This window comes from Coptis chinensis, chromosome 1 (assembly GCF_015680905.1).
Source record: "Coptis chinensis isolate HL-2020 chromosome 1, ASM1568090v1, whole genome shotgun sequence".
NCBI classification, from domain to species: Eukaryota; Viridiplantae; Streptophyta; class Magnoliopsida; order Ranunculales; family Ranunculaceae; genus Coptis; species Coptis chinensis.
The window spans coordinates 83,825,011-83,844,332 of NC_141456.1; the positions used below are offsets into that span (position 1 = coordinate 83,825,011).

General features: G+C 37.6%; 1 protein-coding gene and 1 pseudogene across 5 annotated transcripts in view; one reads left to right on the plus strand and one right to left on the minus strand.

Annotated features, from left to right (window-relative positions):
* The window catches only part of LOC147525516 (uncharacterized), a 44,490-nt gene extending 31,529 nt beyond the window's left edge, over positions 1-12,961 (plus strand). For 3 of the 4 annotated variants that reach the window (XR_015221873.1, XM_086607779.1, XM_086607800.1), the window contains exons 20-26: positions 3,475-3,546; positions 3,631-3,745; positions 3,865-3,919; positions 6,322-6,450; positions 6,553-6,670; positions 9,624-9,706; positions 11,942-12,961. Coding sequence is in view for 3 of the 4 variants with exons in the window: in XM_086607779.1 (XP_086463905.1) it covers positions 3,475-3,546; positions 3,631-3,745; positions 3,865-3,919; positions 6,322-6,450; positions 6,553-6,670; positions 9,624-9,706; positions 11,942-12,383 (1,014 nt within the window). In the remaining variant the exon portion in view is untranslated. Of the gene's footprint in view, positions 1-3,474; positions 3,547-3,630; positions 3,746-3,864; positions 3,920-6,321; positions 6,451-6,552; positions 6,671-9,623; positions 9,707-9,843; positions 9,948-11,941 lie in introns of those variants that run through there. The other variant, XM_086607789.1, reaches the window with a different exon arrangement.
* Positions 12,962-17,144: 4,183 nt separating this feature from the next.
* LOC147525517 (CBL-interacting protein kinase 23-like) lies at positions 17,145-18,594 on the minus strand (annotated as a pseudogene). Its single transcript, XR_015205523.1, has 5 exons — positions 18,508-18,594; positions 17,824-17,877; positions 17,601-17,726; positions 17,423-17,512; positions 17,145-17,258 (listed from the first exon to the last, which is right to left on the minus strand). The product of XR_015205523.1 is annotated as a CBL-interacting protein kinase 23-like (transcript).
* Positions 18,595-19,322: the final 728 nt, after the last annotated feature.

Consider the following 19,322-nt stretch of genomic DNA (forward strand, 5'->3'; position numbering starts at 1 on the left):
GGGTATCATTTTACCTTTTGAAATCATATGTTTCTACTGAACCTTCTATTTTTAGTGTCCACTAGATTTTACAAAATTATTCGTTGTTTTTTTTTTTTTTTTTTTCAAATAACCCTAAAGAAATTTTTGGTCGTTGGACTCCTGCCGTCCCTGCTTGAGTCACTTGTGTATCATCTGGGTTGTGTAGGGTTGTTCCTCGAACAGTAAAAGAATTTTTGGGGCCTTGAGGGATGTGAAGTGTGGAGTATCATACCTTTTGCTATCATGTGAACTTTGTGGTTGGAGAGAAATCAAAGGCACTTTTACGGTTGTGTGACTTCTATGAGGGACATGATAATATTGATCAAGGGATTCATTTAGGTCAAAGTTTTGGGATTAGTGGACACTTGGATGCCTGGCCATGCATGATGGCAACTCCATTTTTTGTTTTTTTTAGTTGCATTTCTCTCAATTTTTTTTTTTTTTTTTTTTTTTTATTTATTTATTTTTTTATTTTCATTGGCAAGCCTGTTTTAAATAAATGAGATCAGTAACTCGGATACTGAAGGGTGAAGGAAGCTAGTCGATGGAGCAGTGGGTTCATGGAGTGGTTGTTGGGTGAGGATTGATTGCGGTTCGATGGGGGTTGATCTTTTCTGTTGGTTATGGGTTCCAGCATGGGGGGCTGAACCCATGTTTTTTGTTTTTTGAAATTTTGGCCATTTTCTTGTTTTTTTGCTCGATAAAGTGGAATTTCATTAATAAAGGAAAAGTAGGCTTAGAAGACCTACATTACAAAAGAAAAATGAAATAAAAATATTTTACAAGAGATGAAACAACATAAACATAAGAAAAAACCCCCAAGACATGCACCCTCACCCCATGTTTGAGAACATAAGATGATCCCTTCTAGCTACGAAGGACTCAAAGAAACATCTTCCAAACTCTTTGAAGACTTTAGATCACCAAAATAACAAAGCTTTTATCGAGTGAATTGTCTTCTTAAGCGGAGTTGAGATGCCATCAAATTTTGGCCATTTTTATTCTGTTTCTCTTTGTTGATTTTTGTTGTTTTTGGGTTTGCTGTGTTCTTAGTTTGTTGGTGGAGTAGCGAGTCCTGTGTTAGGGATGTGGGCATTTTTATTTTGTATGTATCGTGGTCCTGGGAGTTAGCTGCTGGAATTCTGGCTAATCCTCTATTATTGATGTATTTTTCTTCAAGTTATATCCACTAAATGCTTTTTAATTTTGCACAAGTTGTGGCTGGCAAATAAGCTAAGTTACATTGACACAGACACGTGTGTCCGTATACGACACGGATACGAAGTGTCTGACTCAGGGGAATGTCAAAAGTAGACGTATATAACATACAATATGTGTCTGACACGGATTATTTTTTAAATATGGCGTGTCCATGTAACATATCAAATAAGAAATGAAAGCTGAAACATAGGATGAATATGTTGAAAGATATGATGGACGCGAGCGAATCCTTGTTTGTGCGCGTGCCCATCTTTTCAATTTTCGAAATGCCAGAACAGCTAACTTTTCAAATAGGTTTTTGTTTATTTGTATCTTTTGAAAGCTATAGTCAAGATCTTTATAATGAGATCAGTGAACTGTACTAAATTTTAAAGAAAGAACAAAAGAATAAGGGCATGCCGGAGACATTTCGACTCGTAGAAGCAAAGGGTGTGCCAATAGAGAGGGCATAGTACCAAACTTTCCTGATCCCGTAAAATTTATGCACAAACTATTGGTCTTTCGGATATCTGAGATAATGTACAAAAATATGAACTGAAGTCCACTTCAAACATTTGGTAAAATTTGTCAGACCTTGTGACCCTTTAAACCTGATCCACAAACCCTGGGTTGTTGGAATGCCTTCAACATGTGGCTGTGGTTACATGTTGAACTTTAAGGGTAGCGGGCTAGCGGCTGTGGAGCTTTTAGCTTTTTTTTTTTAATGACATTAGTGAACTGTACTAAATTTTAAAGAAAGAACAAAAGAATAAGGGCATGCCGAAGACATTTCGACTCGTAGAAGCAAAGGGTGTGCTAATGGAGAGGGCATAGTACCAAACTTTCTTGATCCCATAAAATTCATGCACAAACTATTGGTCTTTCGGATATCTGAGATAATGTACAAAAATATGGACTGAAGTCCACTTCAAACATTATACTGAATAATATATATATATATATATATATATATATATATATATATATATATATATATTTCATTAAAATGGCAATTCTGGTGACCAATTCAAACATTTTTGTATAAGTGTATAACACCGCAGAAATGCCAACAAAAAGTTCAAAACAATACAATGGATTTGTCAATCAAGTTGTCCAACTTTAAATTTTCCATCTTAATTCACTTCATCCATCTCTTCTTAAATTTCCCTTCCAAAAAATTTGTGAGATTACTATTCAGCGGGTTGTTGGAATCCCCCACGATCAAAATGATGGCTGTGGTTACATGTTGAACTTTATATAGAAGTATCCGTGCTTTAAACTCGATCCACAAACCCCGGTTGTTGGAATGCCTTCAACATGTGGCGGCATGTTGAACTTTAAGGGTAGCTCTTGGAGCTTTTTTTTTAAATGACATTAGTGAACTGTACTAAATTTTAAAGAAAGAACAAAAGAATAAGGGCATGCCGAAGACATTTCGACTCGTAGAAGCAAAGGGCGTGCTAATTTTTATTTTTATTTTTATTTTTTTGAAGAGGTAAACGATCAATATATATATAAACTATATAAAAGATAATTACAAAATAGGATGAGATATCCTACTAAGAACCGTAAAATAAAATAAAAGACAACAACAAGGGCGTGCTAATGGAGAGGGCATAGTACCAAACTTTCTTGATCCCATAAAATTCATGCACAAACTATTGGTCTTTCGGATATCTGAGATAATGCGGTACAAAAATATGGACTGAAGTCCATTTCAAACATTTGATAAAATTTGTCAGACCTTGTGACCCTTTAAACCTGATCCACAAACTCTGGGTTGTTGGAATGTCTTCAACATGTGGCTGTGGGATGTGGTTACATGTTGAACTTTAAGGCTAGCAGGCTAGCGGCTGTGGAGCTCTCAGCCTCTCTTTTTTTTTATTTTTTGCGCTTCCTCTCATTCATCACTTGCCCGAAGCTCCTGTGAACCACATACATTTTGCTTGGCTCATAACTGACTTCTGAGATACTTAGACTTTTTACGGTTGAAGGACACCATTGAACTTGTTGAACATTACATGTATCCTTTTTACCAGTTTTATAGAATTTCATATGTTAGAGAGAGTACATGGATTGCTCGTTCCCTTACCATACACTCAGATGAAGAATTGGTCTTGTAGATATTGTATTCTAGCTGCACTTCTGCTAAAATTTCTGCCTATCCAAATTATTTTGTTTCATTAGTTAAGTACCGTACTATACTCATTTTGGTGAAGGTCTTGTTAACAACTTTATTTCTCATTATATTAGGTCCTTGCGAACTTGTCCACTGTCCAGACATACTTTGATATGTTCTCAAAGAGAATTGATATAGACGATACGGTATGTTTGAAGGATGTGTGCCACTTTGGCTTTCTCTCATCTTACATTCATGATGTCTAATGTGTGAAGCATTGCACTCCTTAGGAAGTAGAAGAAGCTGAAATAGAAATGGACATTCTTCAGAAAGAACAAGCGATGCCTGAATTATCTGGAGATTTCAATGAAGAAACACAGCAGTTGCCCATTTTATCCAGAATTAGTTGCGTTATTCATACTTCCATTCTTTTGTCAATTGTTCATAGACATCTCTAGACCATCTGGGTTGCCTTATCACCTTTGGTTCTCTTTGCTGATATCATTACTTCTTTAAATTGTCAGATCAAACAAAAGATCATAATCATCTTCAGCAAATTAAGGACAACATCCATGCTCTGTAAGTATTGACTCACAATCTAAGTTTCGGATATTTAAAGACCGTTATAATTTTGAATGAGGCAGAGGGAAAAAAAAATCCATAATAGTAGGTAGTAATTTGTGCCAAGAAGCTGCCTGACCTGAGAATTGGTAATTCATTTGCACTATGTGGCGAGCTGTTCAACCCTCTACCTGGATGGGCCTGATATGCTTTTTCTGGATTCTAAGTACTCATTTTTGTGCTTCTTTTAAGTTGTAACTAAGCCTTTGTTTACTCTTGCAATACCGGTCATAAAATGAAATTCAATAGACCTATGTGAATTTTTGAAAAAAATTGTATGACCACCTTATATGTATGGGGAAAAGTTGTACTTCCACAATGAGTTAATTGTTGATTTTTGTGGAGACAACCCCCTTACCATGTGGTCCATGTCCACAAAAAATCAGCTCATCTCAATGTCTCTAGCCTTGTCAAATGTGTTTATAAAATTGAAAAAATGTAGACACGTAAAAAAAATTGCAAAACAGTTGCACATAATAAAATGAGCTAATTTTTGTTTTTGGAGATCATATCCATGGTGGGGAGATCATACCACAATAATCAGCAATTAACTCGTTCTGGAAGTACACTTTTCAGTAGGGGTGTCAATTCAGGGTGTGATTTTGGGGTGTCAACTATGGAAACCTTATTATATTGGCATTGCCAGACCTTTGACCTATAACAAGAAAATGATTATATTGTAGTGAAATCTAGAACTCATTGAATTTTGAACATCACACTCAAAACCAATTAGCGACGAGTGGAATGGCCCCAGAATATTGTATCTTTTAATGCAAGGCTTTAAATGCCTGATGTGGGACAATATTATATATATTAAGATGCCACCTTACGTTTGGATAACTTGAGCCAACACGTAAATTTACTTGCACCGTTGGGCTAGACACAATAGCGTACCCTCGTACTATATTAAATCTGGAGCATCTAACTCAAAATCTGGGCTCAGTGTTGCGACTACTCTGATACAGCTGTACTTCATATAATCATATCAAAGTAGTTACATCAGCTGTACTGTGTTTGGCAATTATTTCCTAATTTGCATTTTCATTTTTCTTCTTTTTTTTTTAGCTATATATTTGTAAGGGGACAAAACTGAAAAGGACAAAATTCCGAAATAACGAACCAAAAAACCCACCTTCATTTCAAAAACACTCTCAAGGACAATAGTTGACTTTTGTCCGAAAAAGACAATAGTACCCTGGTATGCACAGGTGTCGGTGCATACCACCTTAGGTATGAACAGATGTCAGTGCATACTAAACATCACAAAGAAAATGGTATGCAGAAGTGTCAGTGCATACCACATCTTGGTATGCGAGATATGCGTAGACATCAGTGCATACCAAGCATCACAAAAAAAATGGTATGCACAAGTGTCAGTGCATACCACCTCTTGGTATGCAAGGTATGCACTGACGTCAGTGCAGTTTGGCAATTATTTCCTAATTTGCATTTTCCTTTTTCTTCTTTTTTTTTGAGCTATATATTTGTAAGGGGACAAAACTGAAAAGGACAAAATTCCGAAATAACGAACCAAAAAACCCACCTTCATTTCAAAAACACTCTCAAGGACAATAGTTGACTTTTGTCCGAAAAAGACAATAGTACCCTGGTATGCACAGGTGTCGGTGCATACCACCTTAGGTATGAACAGACGTCAGTGCATACTAAACATCACAAAGAAAATTATATGCACAAGTGTCAGTGCATACCACATCTTGGTATGCGAGATATGCGTAGACATCAGTGCATACCAAGCATCACAAAAAAAATGGTATGCACAAGTGTCAGTGCATACCACCTCTTGGTATGCAAGGTATGCACAGACGTCAGTAAATACCAAGCATCACACAAGAAAATGGTATGCACAAGTGTCAGTGCATGCCACCTTTTGGTATGCGAGGTATGCACGACGTGCACAAACGTCAGTGCATACCAAGCATCACAAAAGAAAATGGTATGCACAAGTGTCAGTGCATACCACCTCTTGGTCTGCAAGGTATGCACATACGTCTGTGCATACCAAATATCACAAAGAAAATGGTATGCACAAGTGTCAATGCATACCACCTCTTGGTATGCGGAGTATGCACAGACGTCAGTGCATACCAAACATAGAAGGGTAAAATTGGAAAGAGTAAAAAATAAAAAAGTCAAGTCTGTTTTTATTAATAATTAAAACCTGAAATCTGGTTTTTCTAGTAGTTATAAGTCAAAAAATGTCCTTATCAATGGTTTCAAAACCCAGCTGGCCTAGACTGTGATTAAAATTGGGCCTTTTGGCTTATTTCTTGTATTTGTAAATTGTTTTTTGGATCTAGTAATCTGAACTGATAAGTGACAAATCGGCCTTTCATTTTCAGTGAGAAGTCCAGACTTAGAGAAGATATAGTTGCTCGCCGGCAAAAGAAACTTCTTTTAAGACGCGCTCGACAGAAATATTTGGAAGAGGCAGCTTTACGAGAAGCAGAACTTCTCCAAGAAGTTGATAGGTTGTCACTGCAAACTAAGAGGCTCTTCAATTCCTATTTTTATTTGCTCAATAGTAAAATAAAGTTAGGGCTATATTTGACTTCCTATATGTGCATGATTAGGGAGAAAACAAGTGAAGTAGAACGTGAAATTGAGAGACAACGGATGTTGGAGCTTGAGCGTGCCAGAACGAGGGAACTTCGCTACAATCTAGATATGGAGAAGGAGAGACAAACACAGGTAATTTTTTCTGCCTCACTTATCGCATGCTTAGATTGCGATCTTTGGAAACACTTTTACTTTTTGGGGTTGTTACATAGACAAAGTAACATTCAAATAAACTCTTTAACTTCTATCAGTCTTGAGTAATCTTAGTAGATGTTCTCTCTTGCTCAAAAAGAAAGTTAAAAAGTAGATCTTCTCTCAGAGTTCAAATTATCAAATTAAATATAAGTAGCAGCGGGACAGAACTTTAGGCAAAAATTGCTGTCGACACAGATTGTGTGGACTGTGGACTCGTGAAGATATGGCTTTAAATAGTTCTCGACTTCTCGGGTGAAAAAGTTCCCCGTGAAATCAAAATTATGAAAACATTTCCAGATCTGACGAGAGAACAAAACCCTATGAAAATATATCAAGAGCTGAGGAGAGAGAACAGGACCCCATTGTTATAGTGAAATGTAAGGAGATGTGAGATATTTTATCCGCTTCCACCTGGATTTGATTTGTGTAATTGGGAAAAAATGAGAAAAAAAAAAAGAGCGCCAAGAGTGAGGAGGTTCTACTGGCCAAGTTTGAGTTTTCAACAAAGCAATGAATTCATCAATCATGGAAGTACACCATTCTGGAAACTTAACTGCCTGAGAGTAGCAGGTGCATTCAATATCTGATGACGAAGTCCGAACGTGATAAGCCTGATTGCCTGAGTGATGGATACTTAGTAGTGTGACGGGTTTAACAATTCCTCTAAAAGGTACCATCTAAAATCCATCTCACCATGGGATGAGTGGGATCTGGGAAGAACTGGTTGTGGGGAAGAAGCAGAAGTAGAAAGGGCCGTCGGTACTAGCAGAGGATGATATTGAGGATAAAATATTTTAAGATGGAGAAATTCCATAGGCAGGGTAGAAAGAGCATAGGTAGCTGGAGGAACAACAGTAGGAGCAAATGTAGCTTGAGCATCAATAGAAGCACCCGTAGTAAAGGTAGTTGTAGTACGAGCAACTATAACTGGAGCATCAACAGTAGACAGCTGACACGAACAGCGCTGATACGTCATACCATAATGTGAATATGTATTAGGTGGTAGTGAACATGAAATGTAAACTTGACAGTTGAAACAGATCTGCTACCACTGGTACATCCGTACAAGTTCTAACTCAACATTACTCAGTGTGACATTGGGGAGATGAACCGTGCTGAGAAGTGGTAAGAGGAAAACACAACTCATCCAAACCTCACATTTTGGTGGACATGAACACTCTTGGTAACTGGATTATGGCACTTGTGCCCTTTGTGCTGCAAACTGTAACCCAAGGAAACACTAAACAAAATGTGGAAGTATCCTGTGACCAATATATTCACCAAGAGGACGGTAACATGCACAACCAAAGGTACACAAAATCATCGTATGAGGTGGTCCGGTCCCAGAGGAGGGAAAATGTGGATGACCATTGGATAATAGTGGTAGGATGGCGGTTGATAAGGTATAAGCTGCTTCAGCTGTAAAGTAAGAGGAGCATGAGATGTAGTCAACAAAGTGCGAGCCATGTCTGCAATGTGGAGGTGATTGCACTCAGCCAAACCATTTTGTTGATGTTGAATTCCTTTAGTCTGGCAAAGTGGAGGATGCATGATTCATGTATTCTATTCTAGCATCATTTAACAAAGGCAATAAAAGTGCAAAAGTGAGTCATAACCTCAGATTACGGCGCATAAGATGAATCCAAGAATTACGAGCTAAGTCATCTGTATAAAGGACATAATAACGGTAGCCATAAACTGATTTAACAGGAGAGATCCATACATCAGATTGAATGTCGTGGAAGGGTGCAGTTGGACACTCAGCATCATGGGCTAAGGGTAAACATGTGGATTTTCCTAAAGCACATCCATTGCAGAATGTAGGAGACAACATCATGTTTGATCCAAGATAATTCCTTAGCAGAAGGGTGCCCAAGGCGGTTGTGTCACAAAGGAGGATTCATGTAATGTTAATTGGGTATGTGGGAGGTCCGTGCAGGTGGATGAGATAGAGACTATCTCGACATGATCCACAAAATAAAGGAGTCCCAGTCTGTAAAAGCAGGTATAACATAACCATGCAGATTGAAAGAGAGGCATACTTGATTATCTTTGGTAGATTGGGCAACGGACAGTGGATTCTGGCACATGTCAAGGTAGATTCTTGCTTATGCCAGAAATATATATATATTGGCATTTCGTTGTTATTTTGAAAACGTACTTTACAAATTTCGAGTAAAATCTTTGAATACGTATGTTTTAGTTTAGCCATGAAATCTCAGATCTGTTATTAATGCATCAATCATCCGTAAGATATTGGGGGAAAAAAGAAAAAATTGGGTTGATTTACATTATTTCACCAACAAATCTCACATAAAAATGTAGTTTTAAAATACAGAACGCAATAATACTAATGTAGAGGAGGAGATGTACTTTTTGCTGTCAGTGGATACATTGTTCTTATATCCTTGTGATAATGGTTTTGAGCTGTTGCACTCTCTACCGAAGTCAACTTATAAGTAGTACAGTGTGTACCTTAATTTCAGCTCCCTACAGAATTGTGGAGAATCATGTATGACTCAGTGGGGTTCATTATTGTAATTTCGTTACCAACATTCTTAATGCAGTTTTTCTAGTGTTATTATTTTCAGAATGTTGATAATGTTGGTAAGAAAGACATATTCCCGAAATATTTTAATTTACTGTTTGAAAGTACTCAAAAATTATGGGGAACGCGTAACTTAGAAGTTGACTTTACTCAGATGTTCTCTTGTATATTTCAGGATAACATATAATGCAAATTTAGTGGTAAGTCGTAATTGGGCACATGTATTATTTTGTTTGGTCCATCTCTCTATTATCTAGCATATGGGTCAGCCTGATTCTTTGCTTCTTAGTTATTCTCTTTGAGAATGTAAATGAGATTGCTAAAAGGACCATGTTTGTGTAGAGAGAACTTCAACGAGAACTGGAGCTGGCCGAATCTGGATTACGATCATCACGAAGGGAATTTTCTTCGTCTACTACTAATAGGTATGTTTCTTATACCATAAGTATGCAAAAGGTTACTGGAAGGCTATACAAGCTCTCTTTACCTTTATTGCTTCAAGCAACAAATATAGACATATAGTTTCCATTGAATGAGTAATAGTCCGTTTGAGATATTACAGGAAAGAAAAAAGAGGAAACAGGTAGATTTTTTGTAAAAGGCTTCCCTGCTGATCCATTGGTTGTTGCTGCAATGGCATTTTGTTATATTTATCTTGATTGCCAAGGCATGCTTCTCCTATATCTGAATGTAAGTGAAATGGAAAGGATATCTTTGCATTGACATTTCAAAGTTATTGCAAAAATCAAGCGGGTGTATATATTTCATTAAGTGGGTTATCAAGAGTTGGTTCTTTGGCTGCGTACTTACAGATTGCTGCAGATATTTGTACAAGTTGCATTTCAGGCTGATTCCATGGTCACTGTAAAATTTGATTCAAGATGAACTCGGGCAACATTTTAAACAAAAAAAAAAAATGTGCATGGTTCTCGATGGGATAATTGAGACTTCAGTTTGGTTGCCAGTCAGGTCAACTGCACAATAGATGATAGGCCTACAATTCCAGGAGTGGATTTCATTTAATGGTCAAGGCGATTAGGCATTTGATACGCCATTATTGTCAGGGATGGAGAGCTGAAGTCTGCTATAGGACCTAGCTCAGCGAGGGCATGAGAATCTCCCAAACAATTAATGGAAGTTGCTTTGATATTTTTCTTGAACTAGCCAAGGGTATAAATTGAAGGTCCAAAGATGTATGGAAGGACAGATAATTGAGTTTCTTATGCTCCAGTCCCTGACTCGCCTTGAACTCAACTTCGATCTTTGACTAGACTCTCTTCATTCCTATTTAAAAGTTCCTTCCATCAGCTATGTTACCAGACTAACTAGTTAGAAGCATCCACTCCCAACTTATGAGCCACATCTTCGTTACCTCATAACTCAAAATAAATAACGGAGAATTCCTTTTCTTTTGGGGTGTGGGTGGCTGGATCCTGGGGTGGGCCAGGGGTTGGTTGTTGTCAAGTAAACCCATGTATATCATCATTATTAAGGCGTAGTGACCAGCCTAATTGTACTGGGGCTGTCCTAATCCTCCCGATTGAATTCTAATGATTATCACCTACTTGTTTGTTTGACTGGGTATGAGTGAAACACATCCTAAATGTGCTTTGAGGTTGAACTTTTGGATCCATGAATAATAAAATTTTATTGCACCACTAGGTGCAGTTAACATTAAGCTCAATTGTGAGGGGCCTATCACTTTTATGGTCAGTATGGTCCTTAATCTCCCTGAAAGAAGAAAAACAGGTCTGCATTTTGTGATAAATGAAACATGGGTTTGGATATACCATTAACTTAATCTTTAATCTTTCGTGCCACCATATATTTGAAATTCAAGCATGTTAAGCTTTGGTAGTTAACTTGTTAAGCAGTTTAAGCTCAAGCCTTGGCTTACAGTCAATATTTATGTTTCTTTTTTTTTTGAAAAGCAAACATCCAGTAGCCCTATCAGTTTATTAACTAAATAAACATGAAGGTACATGAAAAACTGTAAAGAATCATGCATCCTAGGGAAGGTACTTAAACTTCCTAAAGTGTTATCTTGAAAGACTTCATATTATGAATAATCATTAACTAAATAAACATGAAGGTACATGAAAAACTGTAAAGAATCATGCATCCTAGGGAAGGTACTTAAACTTCCCAAAGTGTTATCTTGAAAGACTTCATATTATGAATAATCTCCCTTGAAATGAAGACTGGAATAATCTCCCTTGAACGAAATAGGAGTTCTAACATCGTTACTTGCCAAAGTATGCATCACAACACTTGTTCATTCCTGATAAGTGGGAGAAATGGAAATCCATCGAAATCAGTAGCATATTTAGTGAACCTATAAATCACAATGCGTATTAAAAGTCTCATTGCAACCATAATCTGAATCCCTGGTTTCTTTCTTGCCTTTTAAATAGCAACTATGAGTTGCTATTTAAATAGCAACTATGAATCACTATGAGCGTAAACAGAGTTTTGAGTCCCCAGGTAAGAAGAAAAATAACCATTGCGGAGGAGCCAATGATATTAACTTGTCAGGGAGAATATTAATTTTCTTGTTTTACATATTAGTTTGTTGTTTGTTTTATACCATTAATTAATATCAATTACAAAGTTAACCTACCAACGCTAATTTACACTTCTTGGTTTTCCCATGTCTGTAGGTCTAGGGACAGGTTTCGCGAGAGAGAAAATGGAAGGTCAGGGCAAGAAGGGAGCTTAAGGCCAAGCAGCAGTGATCGAGAGAGTGGTGCGTCTCAGCCAACAACTTCTAGTTCAACTGCTCCAGCAGGCTTGCCAGTATCTATGCCAACAGTTGTGTTGGGCGGATCCCGACCATACTTAGGCCAGCTTCCAACCATTCTACAATCACGAGATCGTTCTCATGAACGTGGCAGCAGTTATGAAGACAATTATGAGGGAAGCAAAGACTCTGGTGATACTGGTAGTGCTGGGGATCCAGACTTGGCATCTGCATTTGACGGACTTGGTAGTTATGGGTCTTCACAAAGGCAGGGATCTCGAGGTAGTAAGTCCAGGCAGATCATGGAGCGGAGGGAGCGGGATGGGAGACGTGAAGGAAAATGGGAAAGGAAGCACTCCTAATTAGTGATCTAGTGTCCTTGGCATAAATTAAAGTGGACACTTTACTTTCAGGGGATGTGCGCATGTATGAAGACAGAGAGGTTGAAAGGTGCGTTGTCCTCTGTTCTAATTTGTTCAAATTGTGGTTTTAATCTCTGTACGATGGAAGCGAGGACTGGTGATTGGTTTCTTCCTATTATGGAATTGGTAGTTATGTGTCTCCACTGAGGCAGGGATCTCAAGTAGTAGGCCAAGGCAGATCATGGAGTGGAGGTAGCAGGATGGGAGACATGAAGGAAAATTGGATAGGAAGCGATCCACAAAGCAATGCAGGGTATTTTTGGAATCTCAGAAAGACCTGAATTTGTATTTAGAAATAGAAAGGAATAGTGAAGGCATTTGTTTTCGAAGGGAGGCCCGCGCATGTACTTAGGTTTGAAGGTGCCAGGTCGCCTTTTGTAACTGTAAGTATTCAATATAGGTATGGTCCCTTTCAATGTAAATGTTTTGTGGTTAATGTATAATCAATAGTATGTTGTAATGTATTTTGGACTTTTGGTATGTCCTTGATTAACATCAATGATCCTCAACAGTCATCATATTGTTGTCCAGAACTTTTTAGCTATCGTTTGAGCAACTTATCAGATTATGGTGCAATATAAGTGATATTAGCTTATATCACTTATATATTCATATAACCGAAAGTGTCAAAAGCAAATGGGATATGGGATAAAACAGTGTTGGAAGAGGCAGTTGTTTCTCATATGCTTGATTGTTAACTTGGAGAAGTCACTGGTTTGGTAATGTGAAAATTTAATAAGAAAAAAGAAAGAAAAACTTCCACTTCGGCATTCCTCTGTCACCAAATTAAAGTCAAAAGAAGTAGAAGTTTGGAGTGCTTGTTGACTGTAAATGGATTTAGGTAAACATGAAGGAGAGGATGATTTTGACGTTAAGTAGTGTTGTATGAAATGGGTAGTTGTTTCTTGTCAAAAATCCCTCTCATCTCAAAAGATGCTGCAAGTGGATTAAGATTTCAAACTTTTGAAATGGCAGCAATAGTTTCAGCCAGCATGCAACTTTTTTGTTAGGTCTGTACGCTGTAGGCTGTAGTGGTGAAAGTATGTCTCCATTTTGAAAATTCACATGGAAGGCTTTTATAGCTAAACAATCACCAAGAAAATACTCTAGAGGACCAATTTCGGGCCAAGCAACTCTAGAAGACACCGTTTTGTTTTTTAGTAACTCACAAGAACAACAGCCGAAGTACGTTTTTTCTATTTTATCCATAGAAGAGTTTTTTTTTTTTTTTTTTTTTTTTTTTTTTTTTTTTTTTTTTTTTGGAGTCTAAAACCAAAGAACTGGGGTTATCACATACAACAAAAAAATTTATTTGTGATAACGATTTGTTATCAAAACTTGGAATGAATGACTCCTGAATCCTGATGCTTGCTGTTGACAATTTAGATCTGTCTTAGAAACTTTTAAGTTTCAGTGGATTTTTCTAGGGGAGACTCACGATCTGGCGGATGGGCCTTGTAAAGCTGTTATTTAGTTTGGGGTTTACAGTATGTGATTAAGGAGGAGGAGATGAGGATAATAGATTGGAAAGATCGAATTCATTCTGAGCGAACTGCCTACTTATCTATCTCTCACTTCTAGGGGAGAGTAGAATCAGGTCTGGCGTAGTTCATACAGGTGGTATTTATAGTTGCTAAATGTGAGGATCCACACAACACGTGTACTGACAAGCATAGATGTATGGTTGAGATTGAGAAAGAGTGTATAGATGGTATTGGTAGAAATTATGTAATGATGGGGAGTGGTTACAGTGGTTTGTATTTTGCGGTAATGTATTGTATAAGTATGGCTTGGTAATGATTGCATCTAGAAGATGGATGATGTCATTAGATGGAACGTTTTGCGTGAGGATGCGCGAGCTAAGCAACTCTGGAGCGATCTAGTAGATCGGATACGCGAGCTGATGATGTGAGTCGCTTTGAAGCCAGCTCGGAGGACGAGGGCATGAGGTTGGTCTGGTATTTCCGTTATGCAGGACACATGCTTGATATTCTTGAATGAAAATATCACTCCCTCACACAGCCCCCTCTCAGTAGGTCGGGTTGTTCATTTAAGCGATCTGCTGAGAGAAAATGGTGGCGCGTATTGAGCATGGGTGAGGAAGCGAACCGACATGAATGAAAATACCAACCGTGCTTCTGAAGTCAGCTTGTGTTGTATGACGAACTGATGTGAAACGGTAGTTGGCACGTGGGAGAATCTAAGCAATTGTTAAGAGAAAATCACCGCCTCATTTTCCAGGATTTTGAAAAGACAGCTCTATAGGGGGTGTCGTATAGAGTATAGGGTGTAATCATGATATGTATCGGGAACTGAATGGTTGGCTGTATAAAACCAAATCTGGAAATCTGGAAAGTCATTTTTTGTTTCTCCTCCAGCAAAAACCCAAGCTAGAGTTTCTCAGGTTAGTGCTTCTGCCATTCACTACACCAGAAAAGACATTTACTAACGGTTATATCCGTTAGTTCTGGGGCGTCACTCTCACTTAGGCCAACTTTAGTAACGGATATAACCGTTACTGATTAATAATATTAGTAACGGTTATATCCGTTACTAAAATTATTTGTAACGGATAGCCAACAACTCGTGACCCGATTAAATTTGTCATTTGTAACGGATATAAGTGTTAGTCAAGTTTGGCGCGCTTCAGTTTCTAGCGGGAAAATAATTTGTTTCTCACGGATATAACCGTTAGTAATGGATGTGGTCACTTGTTTACTAACTATTATTTGTAACGGATATATCCGTTAGTAAACTGTAGCCACTAAATAAAAAAAAAATCCTGGGTCAAATAATATCCAATACAAATTTGGTCAAATAATGTCGGATGAGTAGAAGCGTAAACTATGTGGTCGACTTCTCATACTTATATACAATGATATGGTGAGTACAAAATTTTCACCGAGGGTCAAGGGCAGAGAAAGGAGCTCCCAAAGCCTTCCGTGGTGGACATGAATGTACTAAGTCGAGACTATGGAGAAGCAAATTGATTCTTGGACCCTCTCCTTATGCATCGACGCTTCTTCCTAATTCTCTGAGATCTGAAAAGCTTCAAGAGTGGTGATTCTTTACTGATGCTATAGGTACCAGCGTGTATCAGGGGCCCATGTATGACCAAGGTCTAACACAACACAATCTTAACAATAGAAAATCTTTGGACCCCAAGAATACAGATATAAGAAAGAGGGCACCAAAAGATAGAGAACCCAAAGCACAAGTTCTCATCTATAGCCATCTTCACCACTTAGTGACAGTAGAATAGAAGGAAATAACTCTGAAGATTCTTCTCTAGGGTATATACATATGGCAATTTGACTAAGCTTCTGACAAGAAAAGGAACTTGATCCAATTGATTTTAAATGATAACCGAGCTGCAAACAATTAAGCACAAAATTAGAACAACGTTCTTTATCTAGAGGCCCACCACAATAACTATTTAACATCACCTCATTGAAAGACAAAATGCATCGATTATCACTTTAAACAATATAAAATGGAAAGTGAAAGGCAAAAACTGAAACTAGCTAATTTACAAAGACACTTGCACCTAGTCACCTACAAGTGTACAAATACTGCTATCCGAAAATAGCATGTCAATCATCAACATCATAGATAAAATCAAGGCAAGAGATGAACAGGATGCATACTTCCAAGTCCCCATACTACATCAACACTACTAGGACTCGGCTTAGATATCATGTGTCCAATTTAAATATGAGGTATCCAAACATATGGGTTGTCAATGCAATACAAAAGGTTCTCAAGGTTTGGAAAAAGATTTGCAAGCAGCCCAAGTAATATATTATCAAGAAAATCAAATCATTTAGATTTCAAACCTTTGAAGCCTCAATCTCGTAATCAAGATCATCATATAGAGGCCCACCAATAAAGAAACCATCCGGTTCGGTTATCGTTTCCAAAGACTAATTCACCTTTCGCAGAGGAGCCGTCGCCACTATTATCTGCGATTACAACTCTTATATCAACACCAGAAAATCGGTGAAGAAACTGAAACCCTCGATATACAATCCCGATCGACCAGAAAAGGGCAGAATCTTTTCTTGACAACCATCAATTGTAACTGAAACCTAGAAAAGAAAAGGTAGTAAATACCATGTTATAGCAACAGCCCACAGATAAGAACAGAGTTCATATTGCTCAAGGAATCATTTTGTACCTCGTGGCGTAAAGATGGCCCTTTCTTCCGGTCTTGTCACCTTTCAACTTCATCTGCAATATGGTTGGCATATTGCCAAGTTAATCAAATAATTTTGCTAAAAATGCTTAATCATATAACTTGTGGAGCGTCCTTATCAATATACCATATTAAGATGCAGCGTTTTACCTTGTAATTATTCTTGTGCACATTAAAACCAAGAGGTTTGGCGCTTCCTCTATTTTAGACATTATTTCATTTGCGGTATTTGAAGAAGTAAAACGTGTTTCTCGGCTGACGAGACCTATAGTTGGAAGGTGTAAACAAACGATTACAAAGGAGCATTCATTAGTCGATCCAAAAATGAAATTTTTAGGAGATAAATTGCAAAGGGAAACAGTTATGCTGCTGGTTGTTTTGACCAGTGGCTGGTGAACATAATCATACTCTTACAGTTACAATAACACCACTGAGCACGAGAAATAAAAAAAAAACAAAGCATAAGGGCTCAATTCATCGAAATTAGTGATCATACCTTTGAGTCGTTAAATACAAAGAACAACATCATCGAGGCTTACGTCTTCTCCTTGTTCAAAGTCTGGTGGTCTATACCCTTTCTTAAACCATTCATTTTCTAGTATGTCAGGGATTGTAATTCTCTGGGGAACATAAAAAGGTGTAACATTATAGAAAAGCCAAACACATCAAATCTACGATCTTGATTTCAAGACAAAACGAGCTCAAAAGATTGGGCTTGGGGTCGAAGTTTAACTATAAAACCACTAGCGTGGAAGAAGCTTTCTCGAGAGTGGAGACAACTTACAGTAAGAGGATTGGGGTCAAGGATGCGCTTAATTAGGTTCTTTGCGCTGGACGAAAACCATGAAGGACACGTAAAATCAGCCTTGTTGATCTGTAGTTTCAGTGAACTAGATCATGCAACACTTCTCTGATCAAATATTAATATTGAATTAGGAAGGAAATCATATTTAAGTAGTCACCTTTCTGTACAGAGATATTAGATTTGACTCGTCAAAAGGCAAGTAGCGAGCCATAAGAACAAAAAGAATCACTCCACAGGACCATATATCCGCTGTTGTTCCATCATAACCTTAATCATTAAGAACCTAATATAAGAAAAACACCCAGGAAAAATACAAACTGTCATAAGATGCAATAGTGAAAACCAATTCATGATTAAACAGCATAGAACCAGAAAAATACCTCTTGAGCAACATAATTTAGTGTCCCACAAGCAGTGTGAAGTAGGCCATCTGCCTGATAAATTAAAGAGGTTTGCTCTTAGTTTATCATTATCTACCAATAAGCACAAAACAAGTATTTATGAAGGAAGAAAGGAGGAGAATGGATTAACTTTGGAGCCTCCAACTCAAAAGTCAAAACCAATAGGCAAGGGGTGGAGTGGCCCCAAGATCTTGGGGCCATCTCTAATAAAAAATAGTGCTACAATAAACTAATTTTGAAAAGTTGATCGGTAAATAAATTATATAATCCTTTCATTTTTCGAATCGAACTTTTGCAACCCCATTGAGAGAAAACCGAATCCTAAAACCTCGGGCGGTTTCGCATTTTCAAAGCATTAATGTTTGTAATACTATTTCACCTCCTATACAAGCATATAACCTACTAATGACTAACCCATCAAACTGTTTTACGTCCCTATCAATAAATAATGCCAAGTAGTAACAAAAACGAATCGATACTAAATGAACTCGTAGTAACTATTGTTCTGGCTCAAGAAAGCATTAGATTGACACATCAAAAGGTCTCTGGTACTTAACAAGAACAGTGTCATCATTTGAAATTTTTTGAGCAGATCACTTACCTAGTTAGTGGTTGTGCCTCACAATGGAGCAGAAAGGGAGGGTCTTGAGGGCAGAAAGGTACCAATCTTTTGCGCCTCAACTCCAACTTCCCGTTTGTAGGATTCAAAGACATCCCTAACATCTCTTTGTTTTGTGGTAACCTTCCCATTTCTTTTTACGCTTTTCACAAACACCTAATCTTGAAGCAAATACCATTATCCGAACGCGATCCTTATTGCTACCTTGCAAGCCAAATTCGAAGCAAAAACACTCTCATCGAGCTTCCTTGATCACGGGGTTCTAGTTTTAGTGGTTTCTCTTCATCTAGCAATTCCTTCTTAATGGTATCTTTGACAATTGTGGGTTGAACTCTACCGAAGATACATTACTTGAAGCAGAGTACTTTCCCTCTCTTGCAATAACTTTTCGGGGATACATTACTAGAAATAGGAGTACTTTCTCTCTCTTGCAATAAGTTTCCAGCTTTCACAAGCAAGCAAATCAAATGCACACATACTATTGTCTTCAACTTTCTTTTTATAAGAACGTTTTCTCCGAAACCGTAAAAATACAAATTAGAAGTTGAACCATTTTCATATTTGGTAAAATTAGGAAGACATACAAAAATGGTAGGAGTATTTACCCGAGCTGATCTAGAAGCTTTGGGTATTGTAGGCACCTGAAAGCCATTATATCCATAATCTAGCCTTTTCTGTATCACCATATCTTACAAACATATACCATATAATGATTCAACACGAACGTAGAACCAGCCTTCAAAGACGCATTCACAGTCTACAAAATTGAAAGACAGATCATTAATTCAGCAAACCCTCAACTAAAATGATCAAACAGACAAGATGATAATGTGCTTGTCACATTACAGCTGACCATAAT